Below are 13,252 nucleotides of genomic sequence, written 5' to 3'. Positions count from 1 at the left end.
GATATTTATCTTTTGGGGTTAGTTACCATGGAAAACAGTTTCCGGACAACTGTCACGATCTACTACAAAAACTTTTGTCCTTTAATTTAAAGTTCAGGTCTTCTGACTGGTACCGTCTAAAAATGTATTATATTGCGCGTCTTGAAAGCTAGACAGCAATGTCGGTCAGTGCTGTGGGCGAATCTCCGTCAGAAACGAATACTTTACTTAGTTTTTGGTGTCTATCCTTTTCCAGAACAAAACAGTTTATCATTTCACTTACAGTGAAGCCGTGTGTACAGTTGTCTGCTCATTAATAGCTTCCATTTTTAATGTCACTTTGTAGTGCGATAAGAGCGATAAGTGGTTTTCGAGCAGCACATAGAGCAACGTGGCATCACGAAGATTGTGAAATCACTAGTGATAGGTTGTTGATGCATTCGTTTCGATAGAGCTCCTTGTTTTTGTGGCTACTTAGTTTAGTACTCATTTGAACTCGATGTTAGCGAGTAAAAGATTTCGTAGCCTGAAATTATGTGTAAATTCCGTAGGAAGTCGCTACGTGGTCTCCTTCTCAAATCTTCGATGAATAATATCACTCTAACAATCTTGATTGTGTACCACCTTAAAAAGAAAATTAGATGTTTTAACCGGTTTCTTTTCTTTTACGTCAAGTGATGATGGTCTATGACCGAAACCGGTAGTTCAGATATAGGTCAAATAAAACAGTTGACGATTAAAATGCATTTTCTAAAGTATCCTCTATTGTTATGCAGTCGTCTTTGAACAAAACATCAATCCTTAAATCTTGCATCACGGAAACCAGTCGCCAGTTATTTTCCGTACATTACGGGCAATTGAAGGAGGAAATTCAATCATGAGAACTAATTATCTCAACCACTTGTAAGTGACTGTTGCAACACCACAGGAAAAACCTATGTGGCAACTTATCTCGCTCGATAAAACAGCACTATAAACTTTACCTCAATGAGCGAGAATTCCCGAACGCTGATAGTAGACTGCCAATTATTTCTGACTGTGCACGTGTTACAGTATATATAGGGTGCGATCCCAGCAGCCTGCAGCCACCGCCGCCAGAATGCAGCGCCTCGCCCTCTTGTTCGTGTGCCTGCTCGGCTCTGCCGTAGCCTTGCCAGCCCGCACCAGGCTCTGGAGCAGGGGCAACAGCCGCATCATCGGAGGAAGCAACGCCAACATCGCAAACTACCCGTGGCAGCTGTCCTTCCAGTATGGCGGTTCGCACATCTGCGGAGCCTCCATCATCAGCTCCACGTGGGCGCTGACGGCCGCTCACTGTGTGGACGGTATGAGCCTCCTGCTGATGACTTTCAGAGCCGGATCGTCGATTAGGGGGAGCGGTGGCACCGTCTTGAGTGCCTCCTCTGGCTACATGCACGCATCGTACGACAGCGATACGGTCGACTACGACGTTGCCGTCGTTCAGGTGAGCAACTCGCTAAGGCCTTTTGCGTTATGCCTGTTTTTACGTGAGCTCCTATATCATTCGGGTTATGGGGGAGTCCCATAAAAGTATGCTGTGTGCAAGGTAAGACCGTCTTCAAGCGCAGGATGATCAAAACGCCACGTTAGAATATTATCAGTATGTTTTGGAGGCAAATAGCTTCCCATTTTAAGTCAGCTGGAAAGTGCGAGCAGTTTTACTTCAATATTTCAATCAGTATTGTTTAATATAGCATAACAAAAATCTTTGCACTTGCTCATGCACTTGAAAAAGTCCAAAGATTTTTGTTATGCTATATTAAACAATACTCTACGAAACACAGATCAAATACCATTCCATTATATTCGTAACACAGTTGCACGAGCATGAAATATCACTGAATGTTGATAACAGATAACTGTGCTATGCATTGTTACGTCTTTCACTTGGTAGGTGAAGCTACTAAGTCTTTATTTATTTTTATCGTTTAAAACACTGACCTACATCATTTTCCGTGACAAAGACATCTCTAACTTAAGAAAGGTGGCTCCACTGAGTCACAGCGCCAGAGATTGCGCCAAAGAGTATTATTCAGCTGCCTCCACTGGTAGTTGCCGCTGAGAAGTTAGTGAGTGCAGTCGTAGTTGTGAGGTAGGCGTGATCTGTGCTTGTTGAGACGTCGATAGAGTACTAGTTGTTCTGTTGGGTAAGACACAATATGTTATTCGATTGGGGATGCTGTAATGATCAGAGTGTATATTTTTCGTCAATGTATATGAAGGTAAAAAAAAAAAAGAATTACTATGGTGCACACGGAAACCAGAATTACACTCTAATACATGAACACAAGCCAGATGCTTTGTTGACTGATCCTGTGAGCAAGAAGCATTGCTAGTTAGGAAGTTTGAAATAAATAAAAATAAAAAATTCGTTACCTTCATATATATTGACGAAAAATACACTCTGATCATTACAAAATCCCCAATCGAATAACATATGGTGTCTTATCCAACAGAACAACTAGTACTCTATCGACGTCTCAACAAGCACAGATCACGCCTACCTCAGAACTACGATTGCACTCACTAACTTCTCAGCGGCAACTGCCAGTGGAGGCGGCTGAATAATACTCGTGGGCGCAATCTCTGGCGCTGTGACTCAGTGCAGCCACCTTTCACTTAATCTATTCATTTATTACACACAATATACAAGCCCAACGCAGTCTGACTGCTCTACAGTGTTAACATGGCTTCCAATAATTAACATAAAAGAATTCAAGAAATCCTAACAATAACCTATCCTTTTTCATAAGTAACTTCACTCACAGAAAATCTTCATAACACGAAGTACAGTAATTTCAGTAAGCAGCAATTACAGCCACCTTATTACTTGCAAATTCTAACTACTAGGAGGCATATGAAAAATTTTCTTGAAAAGCAAACAATGTACACTCCTGTAAATGGAAAAAAGAACACATTGACACCGGTGTGTCAGACCCACCATACTTGCTCCGGACACTGCGAGAGGGCTGTACAAGCAATGATCACACGCACGGCACAGCGGACACACCAGGAACCGCGGTGTTGGCCGTCGAATGGCGCTAGCTGCGCAGCATTTGTGCACCGCCGCCGTCAGTGTCAGCCAATTTGCCGTGGCATACGGAGCTCCATCGCAGTCTTTAACACTGGTAGCATGCCGCGACAGCGTGGACGTGAACCATATGTGCAGTTGACGGACTTTGAGCGAGGGCGTATAGTGGGCATGCGGGAGGCCGGGTGGACGTACCGCCGAATTGCTCAACACGTGGGGCGTGAGGTCTCCACAGTACATCGATGTTGTCGCCAGTGGTCGGCTGAAGGTGCAAGTGCCCGTCGACCTGGGACCGGACCGCAGCGACGCACGGATGCACGCCAAGACCGTAGGATCCTACGCAGTGCCGTAGGGGACCGCACCGCCACTTCCCAGCAAATTAGGGACACTGTTGCTCCTGGGGTATCGGCGAGGACCATTCGCAACCGTCTCCATGAAGCTGGGCTACGGTCCCGCTCACCGTTAAGCCGTCTTCCGCTCACGCCCCAACACAGTGCAGCCCGCCTCCAGTGGTGTCGCGACAGGCGTGAATGGAGGGACGAATGGAGACGTGTCGTCTTCAGCGATGAGAGTCGCTTCTGCCTTGGTGCCAATGATGGTCGTATGCGTGTTTGGCGCCGTGCTGGTGAGCGCCACAATCAGGACTGCATACGACCGAGGCACACAGGGCCAACACCCGGCATCATGGTGTGGGGAGCGATCTCCTACACTGGCCGTGGTGATCGTCGAGGGGACACTGAATAGTGCACGGTACATCCAAACCGTCATCGAACCCATCGTTCTACCATTCCTAGACCGGCAAGGGAAGTTGCTGTTCCAACAGGACAATGCACGTCCGCATGTATCCCGTGCCACCCAACGTGCTCTAGAAGGTGTAAGTCAACTACCCTGGCCAGCAAGATCTCCGGATCTGTCCCCCATTGAGCATGTTTGCGACTGGATGAAGCGTCGTCTCACGCGGTGTGCACGTCCAGCACGAACGCTGGTCCAACTGAGGCGCCAGGTGGAAATGGCATGGCAAGCCGTTCCACAGGACTACATCCAGCATCTCTACGATCGTCTTCATGGGAGAATAGCAGCCTGCATTGCTGCGAAAGGTGGATATACACTGTACTAGTGCCGACATTGTGCATGCTCTGTTGCCTGTGTCTATGTGCCTGTGGTTCTGTCAGTGTGATCAAGTGATGTATCTGACCCCAGGAATGTGTAAATAAAGTTTCCCCTTCCTGGGACAATGAATTCACGGTGTTCTTATTTCAATTTCCAGGAGTGTATTTAGAAGGTTTTAACTTATTCATGTGACATCTAGTTCCAAAGATTATGTAGTTCTCAATGATTCCACAACCCAAACATTATCAACTACATCCATCAACATTATACAATGCATGTCATACCAACACTGAGTCTCCACTAAGAAAATCATGTCCAAATACTTCTCTATCCGCTCGCTAACTGCTAGTCCGTCCAATCACAGAATCTGTTGACGAGAGCGCAGTGCGCTGTCAGCGATATTAATGCAGTCTATAGCGCTGCCAACTCACAAACATATAAACGGGGTCCTTACAAAAGGATTTAAAATGCTTCGCAATGTCGTCTTTGAGAAGCTATGTAGGTTTGGGTAGCGACCTACTTGGCAGTCGTGGATCATCAGTTTTGTGTGCGTCTGTGATAAGGTGACATACGTAATAAAGGATAAAAGGTGTAAAGAAAATACAGAAATAATGAGACCAGAAAATTTTAACAACTGATAAACTACACATATTAACCCAATGTACGATTCGGATTGTACAAGTATGCATCACATGTGCAATTGACTGTCATGTCCCAGAAACCAGTAGGTAAACATATAGCTAACCAAATTCAGATAGACACGAAGAAAGCGTGATAGAATAGCTAAGTTTCTAAATGTATGTAATTTATTGCATAGCATGTGTAGCACTTCCAAGAGTATCGGATGGCTATGGTGCTGTCTACAGAAAACTGTTGCCTTTGGATTATTTAAGGGAAATGTTACAGGCCATAGACAGAAACTCTACTTTCAGTAGAGAGTAGCAAGTCACATACAATAGGTTATCTTCAATTGACTAAAAGAGAATAAGTAATCCTGTGAAGAGAGTCGCATCACTATGCACATCGCATGCAAAGAGCGAAGGAGAAGCAGTGTTCTTGTTTTTCGAAATAAATACATCAAATCAGAAACTGCTAATTGGATTAATCTATAAATCTCCAAACGTCGGTGCTATGTCCTCCTTTCAGTTTGCCCTGTCTTCGCTCGTAGCACTGTATGAACACATAATCATTATGGGTGACACAAACATCGACTTACAGTTAAAATCTCCCTCTGCAGAAAAACTAAGGAGACTGTTCCACTCCAATGATATGAATTTAACACCGCTGGACCCAACTCATCACACGCCCCACAGCCATACACTCATAGACATAATACCAACAAAGTGACCAGACAAAATAATTCGCGCCAATCAGGCATCCGCTCCGGGACTCTCTGCTCGTGACGTGATATTCTTACATTACTCAGTGCATACTACAAAGAAAAATCTCACCTGGTAGCCTACAGAAACCTAAAAAGTGTTAACCATGACGCTCTTCAAAAGGATTGCTCAGACATCCCTTGGCATGATATAAGCAATGAACCGACTTTAGACAGAAAAATTCGGGAATTATGTCGCCAAATTATTGCACTGTATGATAAACATGCTCCTCAACGCACTGTCAAGGTAAAGAGAGCTCCCGGTCCGTGGCTCACCACTGTATTACGCCACTTAAGGAATAAACGTGATGCTGCACATAGGGCCTTCAAGCGGAACCCAACTCCCGAGGCGTACGAAGCTTATAGGAAACCCCGGAATAGAACCAAGCAAAGCGTGAGGAATGCCCGCTCTGTCGTATGCGGCATATCAAAACCTGCTGCACTGTGGGAAAAGCTGCGAAGTTTCGGTATAGGGAAGCGAAGATCTGACGCTGTTTATCAAGCGACTGCAGAAGAATTAAACGATTTCTTCTCAACAGCTGTAAACTGCTACACAGTGACAAATTACCAGCCCCAAGATATCAATCTCTCGAGAGACAAGTTTTTCCTAAAAACATGTCACTACCGGCACAGTACACAAGGCAATTATGAGAATCTCTTCAGAGGCAGTAGGAAATGATGGAGTGAGCATTGGCATGATTAAGAACATCGTAGACACTATTACTTCAGTTATCACAGACATCATCACAGACATCTTCAACCTGTCTCTTGTCAGTTGTACATATCCTACTGAGTGGAAGCAAAGTTTTTATTCAACCTATACCCAAGACTGACAACCCTAAGTCGCCAGGTGACTACAGGCCGGTCAGCATACTACCTGCAATATCTAAAGCCCTAGAATACATCGTCAATGAACAGCTGACGGATTACCTCAAACCTCATAACATCCACGTCAAATATTAGTCAGGCTTTCGAAAGCACCATAGTACAGGCGCTGCTTTAATCAAAGTAACTGATGACATTAAACATGCTATGGACAGACGTGAAGCTACCATCCTAACACTGCTTGACTATAGCAAGGGTTTTGATACAGTTGACTTTGATATATTACTAATTGAAATTAAGCAGCTGAATTTCTGAAACAGCGCAATACCCTGGTTCGACAGCTACCTCAGAAACAGAAGTCAACAAGTCATTTGTGGGTCGGAAAAGGCATCATGGAAAATCGTGCCCTCTGGAGTTCCCCAAGGCTCCATCCTTGGTCCATTACTCTTCTCACTGTACATTAATGATATTTCTTCAGTGATTCTCTCCTGCAACTACCATATATATGCCGACGACATCCAACTGTACTTAAGTGCAAGCCCCAAGAACATTGCTGACGCAGTAGCGAGTATGAATGGAGATCTTTGCTCTGTTTCTCGATGGGCACAGAACCTAGGTCTGAAATTAAACACCAAGAACTCCCAGGTCATACTTATATCTCATCCAAAGTTAATCAGCCGGTACTTTCGCGAAAGATTCCCACAAATACTCCTCAATGGTACCCAACTACCAGACCAAAATACAGTAAAAGACCTTGGAATAATCTTGGATGAACACCTAAACTGGGAAGAACAAAGTCACAGCTTGCCGGAAATCGCTCTCCTCCCTACATGCAATTCAAAAATTTAGAAAAATATTTCCAACCCATGTTAAACAAAAATTAGTCCAAACACGTCTTGCCTAATCTTTACTACTGTGATGTAATTCAACACGGCACAAATAGTGAAAATTCGAGATGCCTCGAGCTAGCGATGAATGCTTGCGTAAGATACGTATGCAATATACGGCTGTGTGATCATATCAGTCCTTCATACTCCCAGCTAGATTGGATACGCCCACATAAGGCAAGCGGTCTCCACACGATGTGCTTATTTCATCGATATCTTAGCCACTGGTGCCCCCAATACTTATCTTCTCATATTAAACACCTATCATCATTCCACAACCACAGTACCAGATCGGATACGTCTAGCATCTTGGCTGTACCTATACATAACACAAAATCATTCTCCGTGTCATTCTCCATCTCAGCCATACGACTATGGAACGCGCTTCCCTGTGATCTGCGTCTTATCCAGAACCACTCAACATTCATGAGGGAACTCAAGACCTACATATTAGGGACGGTATAGCCACCATTGTAGTTCTCCTCTCATCTCTTTCTTTATCCTCTCCATCATAGCTTCAAATTTCGCCATTCTATTTCTCTTCCTCTAACCTATCTACCTCTTCTATACCTCTCTCACCCCATTCTATCGTCTTATGTCTCTGCTTGATGAGAATAACTCACAAGCTGCAAGAATATAACGAGAAAATTCCCAAATAGCAATAGGACTGGCATTCATAGAAGAAAAATATGTTTACTTTCATATACATAGACATTATTATTATTATTATTATTATTATTATTATTATTATTATTGATAGTTATAATTATTTTTTGATTTTTATAATTATCATTGTACTACTTTTATAATCTCTATTTTTCTTTCTTTAACATTAATACTGTGTAACATGTTATATGTCCTTAATGTTCTGTGGAAACTGAAATTTGTTGAATCTGAGTATGCCTGGTTAGGTGTAAGAGAGGGCCTGAAGGCCCTAATCTTGCCAGGTAAAATAAATGCATAAATAAATAAATAAATAAATAGATTTAGCACGTGCCCTTATAAGCAGCCATGGCGAATAATTGATTTACATTACGTGGTAGAGTATCGTGGCAGCGTATTTGTTACTAAAATCACGAATATTTCTGTATTGTGACCTATTTGATAATACTACTGCAGTATTTCGGTAACATATCATTTATGGCTTACTGAAAAACAAAATTGAAGAACTGAGACACACACTGCTAGGATCATAGGACTCAGCATTTTGGTAGACGCTAACTGATATAAATGTAAATGAAAATTGTTTGAAGAAGCAAAACTATACTAGACGATGGAATTCCGTAGGCTGAGATATACTACAAAGAATTTAGAGAATCCATACATCTCTTAGATAACATATCAGGCTGACTACCTACATCGTTACAATCAGACAGAGATCATAAGCGATCAGATTCGCATTTCAGTTGTTTCTAGACAGTCCCTACATAATGATTCCAACAGCGAATGAAAGAAGCATGCAGTGGATAATTCTACATTAAGGTCGTATACAATGCTCAGAATTATATCGCTGTCATTCAGACACAAATAACCATCTGCTGTTTCAGGTGTCTGGCTCACTGCTCGGTACGAACGCCCAGGCCGTCAGCCTCCCATCCGACGGCTACGACCCCGCCGGAGGCCTGGCCGTGACCGTCACTGGCTGGGGATCCACGTACACAAACGGCCCGGCCCCGAGCAACCTGCAGAAGCTGGACATCAGCATCGTGGCGCGCTCCACCTGCCAGAGCATCTTCGCCAACGTGAACACCGTGACGGCCCGAATGGTGTGCGCCGGCAGTGCGGGCCAGAGCGTCTGCAGCGGAGACTCCGGCGGCCCCCTGGTCAGCGGCAGCACGCAGGTGGGCATCGTCTCCTGGGGGGTCAGCCCCTGCGAGGCCAGCCCCGGCGTCTACGCCAACGTCGGAAACCTGCGCTCCTGGATCCGCTCTGCAGCAGGTGTCTAAGGCCTTCTGGATCACAGCTGCTCTCTGCAGTTTGCCCCTCACGTTTTGACAAGAGCGTTCCTGTTGTATACAAGATGAACTCTCACAAATAAATGACTGCACAACGTAATTTATTCATTATTGACAAAGATACAATAGAGAATACTACGAGCACCTAATGAACGTAAACTTTATAATTGGTTATCACTGGTGAAGCAAATGCAAGAAACAGAACGGGAATTTCGCTAAGGACTGTGGTGCGATTTCACATGAACACAGGAGCACTCTTGTGGTTATCTCACGCATCAGGACTGCCCATTTGTACATCACTCTGGTGAATCGACGTGTTCTGCTGCCATTCATGAACAGCATTCCACAGGGTGATTTCCATCAGGATAAAGCCCTCCCACATACCACTGTTGTAACCCGACATGCTCTATACCGTGTCGACAGGTAGCCTTGACCTGGTCGCTCACCAAATCTCCAAACGAGTATATATGGGATATCGCTGGACGGCAACTCCAGTGACACCCTCAACTAGCATTAGCCATCCCTGTATTGATCGACCAATTGAAACAGGTATGTAACTTCATCCCACAAACTGACAACCGGCACTTGTACAATAGAGTGCTTGCTCATTTGTATGCTTGCAGTCACCATTCTGCCTCTTAAACCAGTTATAAAGGTACCTGCGTTTCACATTTGCAAAGGATTCCCTCTTGCTTACATTCACCCGTGACTTTGCAGTATTGATCACCTAAATATGTCACATACTCAAATGTATTCCCAATATTTCATTAGTCTGCAGTAATTATTTTCTGGTGCGTCGATGTTTTTACGTGGTATACGTCTTGTGTTTATAGGCGCCCATGACAAAATATTGGCTGCGACAGTCTCTTATAAGCTAGGTGTAAATCTATCTCAAATCGTTCTAGGCACAGTCAAGTCATCACCAGTGTGCTAGTTCAAGGCGATTTTATTAACGGTATTAGAGATATGAAAACAGTGTCATACTATGTGTGATTCTAGGCGCAGAAAACGAAAAGAAGAATGTCTTTCTCCAACAACCTGCTACCATTTTTAGGCTGAAGCTGAGTGCGGAGAATAAATCAAAGATACGTTAGTCGGAGCACAGCTTCACACAATTAATGTCCTATCTCACCTATTACTCTATAGACATTTAACAAATAAAATGTAATGGCATTATAATTTTGATGTTCTGTGTTCGTCAAAACCAATATATCAGAAAACATGAAAAAAGTTCCGTCAAAAACAGATGATATGATTGCAGGAAAATAAAACATGATGTACCCCCAATTTTCCAGATAAATGCATTGAAGTCAATGTACTGCTAATTTCAACAGAGACAAGATATCAAATACAAAACGTTAGCAAAAAAAGAATAAACTCAAAATCCACAAATCATGAAATACGTGTTTAGAGTAAATCTGTCAGTAAGGGAATTATAGGTAATGCGGCACACGAGCAAGCTGAAAAGTTTACTTCAGTTCGACAAACCAACTTCGCCAGTTATTCTCTAAAGGTACCAATAAATGATAATTTTCGGAGAGATTGTCCATAACATCTTACAGTTATTGCAGAGTGAAAATAGAAGTACAAACATCTGTTACATGAAAGTATAGACATTATTAAATATTCTAGAAGTGAAACAAATGTATAGTTACTACCTGTTACAGGTTTGCATGTCATGATGACCTATCTGAGCACGGCCTAGGAGTGTGAATAATATACTAAATTTGAAAAATTACAAGAGTATAATGCATCATCAACTGTAATACTGTAGTGAGAAACCTATAGATAATAGATATGTAGCAATAATATTCAACGTCGAAAATTTTCATCTTGCTACGAGGAGACGAAGTCAGTTCGTTATAAACTACTGTTACTATTAATTTCAGTTATATTTTGAAACATTGTTATAGTAAAGAGTGACTGAAAATTGTAGAAGAATTGGGAAATGAAATTAACTGTAACGTAAGAGAAATATCGGGAAAACCATTGTTTTCCTTTTTTATCTCAAATGTAGTTGTAAAGATTGTGGCAGGAAAAATAAAGGAAGTAAATTTTGCAGGATCGGAGTTCGAACGCGATCAGCCCGATTTATGCGTCCATTGTTGCTCTTCATTCCCTTGAAAGAAAACAGGGAACGTTGTTGTAGAAACAATGCACCCCATATTTATCGACTGAGCTTGTTGTTTTTGATGACCTTGCCCACAATCAGACTATGAACTCTACCTTTTTTCTACTGGCGCAAGCAGACAGTAAAACGCTAAGTGTGGGAGGTAATTTGACAGCGGCTATTGCTACTGTGGAATTTGCCGCCTTAGGTGCCCACCTGTGACCGTAATACGTTCCTCATGAAGAAACTGCAGCAACAAATAATTTATATTTTGATTGTCACAGCCATCTAGGGATGGTGCCGTTTAAATACCTTACCTTAACATGAGTTGTAATATTTTTTATAGGTTCTCGCGTTTTTCCTCCTCCTCTTCGTACGAGTCCCTAACGAAATATTAACAGAGTACATTGTTATTCCAGTTTGCTTTAGTATTACACGAGAAATTACAATATGGTAACACGGACTGGGCAGAAATCGAAAGTGATAATAGTTACTTACGTTATCGATGTATTACATTAGATTAAGAGCAGTGTTATGCCAGTATCACTGAATAGTGTTAGAAATTGCCTTAAATTGGGTTCACGCAAACATTACTTACTTCACCTGAATAGCATGCGGCAAATGCTAATCTGAATAACTCTTACAATTTTGACAGATGAGTAATTTGGACACATAGCATGTGTACAGGACAAAGCATTACGAGTTAGTTAATTTGGGTATTGATGTAAAGTTGGAGGGGTGAACATCATACACGGGCAAAGGCTTGACTATAGGAAGGAGGTTCGAATGGATGTAGGTTGGATTAATTATGCAGGGATGGAGAAGCTTGTCAGTGACAGACTACAGCTTGAAACATGGCTACAAGCTTGAGATAATAAAGACAACAACAAAAACAGAGTGCGTTAATTTTTAATTTGGAAAGTAAAGCATCTTGTAAGTAAGAAATTAAATGTTTATTTGATAACCCAATTTTTTCTCTTTTTGTGCAGTAAGCACTTGCTGGGTGCTTGGCTTGGTTACGTGTGTCATTTTCATTTAATACAACAAAATCTTTATATCTAATCATGTCTTTCTTGGCAATGTGGAATAGTCCAATGTTCTGAATATTTGTGACTGTGTGTTTACTTTTATATAAGTTACAAGCAAAGGTTCACTTTCTTAGATTCATTACTTGTAGCCCTGCTCTATGTTCATGATATTTGATAGTTACTAAAAAATGGGACACAACCCGCCGGATTTGAACAATGATGCCAGAGGTTATCATAGATGATATATGGCACAGACTTAATAGCAACGACGGATGTTGAGAAACAACGGTTTGCAGAACAGAGAAAACAAATGGTAGAGATATATCACGTTCATTCATATTTCGAACAGAATTTGAAGTATATCGCTCCTTTGAATCTTAGTATCCTATTCTTCAGTTGACTTATATGGCTTAATTGAAGATTGGGAAAATAGTGTAAAAAAATGAAAGGAAGAAAGAAAAGGGACAGAAGAAACATTAACATGGAATACCTCCTTTGACAAACATGACTTGTTTCCTGAACTTCAGATGATCTGTATAGGTTAACTGCAGTACGGGATACGAATTTACCGTATGCCGACATTTTAACCTTCACTAACACTAGTGTCCTATTCTTCGGCTGGCCTATGCAGGTCATCTGAAGTACGAGATACAAATATCACTGGTGTTGCTTTCTTCGCCTCCGCTACTACTAGCATCCTGTTCTTCAGCTGATACTAATACAAGCGAAGGGGAAAAGACCAAAATACCTAAACAGATCATCTGAAGACCAGTATAACAATTATAGCGCAGACGAAAAAATCGACACTGGTATCCTGTACCTCAGCTGAACTACACGAAGGAGAAGTAAAGTGACATACATAAAATTTTTTATCTCTTACTTCAGTTGACATACACTCCTGGAAATTGAAATAAGAACACCGTGAATT

At 42.2% G+C, this 13,252-nt stretch overlaps 1 protein-coding gene across 1 annotated transcript; it reads left to right on the top strand.

Annotated features, from left to right (window-relative positions):
• Positions 1-979: 979 nt before the first annotated feature.
• LOC126284595 (trypsin alpha-3-like) lies at positions 980-10,285 on the top strand. The gene is made up of 2 exons (XM_049983639.1): positions 980-1,444; positions 8,779-10,285. The coding sequence occupies exons 1-2, from the start codon at positions 1,079-1,081 to the stop codon at positions 9,175-9,177; spliced, it is 765 nt and encodes a 254-aa protein (XP_049839596.1). The 5' UTR covers positions 980-1,078; the 3' UTR covers positions 9,178-10,285.
• The last annotated feature ends 2,967 nt before the right edge of the window (positions 10,286-13,252 follow it).

Source organism: Schistocerca gregaria, chromosome 8 (assembly GCF_023897955.1).
Source record: "Schistocerca gregaria isolate iqSchGreg1 chromosome 8, iqSchGreg1.2, whole genome shotgun sequence".
In the NCBI taxonomy this organism is placed as follows: domain Eukaryota; kingdom Metazoa; phylum Arthropoda; class Insecta; order Orthoptera; family Acrididae; genus Schistocerca; species Schistocerca gregaria.
Note: the sequence above shows the minus strand (reverse complement) of the source record. Positions and strands in the feature narration are given on the sequence as shown.

Bases quoted from the DNA above. Each gene is read 5' to 3' on its own strand.
- LOC126284595 (XM_049983639.1), top strand. From the start codon at position 1,079: ATGCAGCGCCTCGCCCTCTTGTTCGTGTGCCTGCTCGGCTCTGCCGTA. The intron at 1,445-8,778 runs GTGAGCAACTCG...CTGCTGTTTCAG, and splicing joins ACGACGTTGCCGTCGTTCAG to GTGTCTGGCTCACTGCTCGG.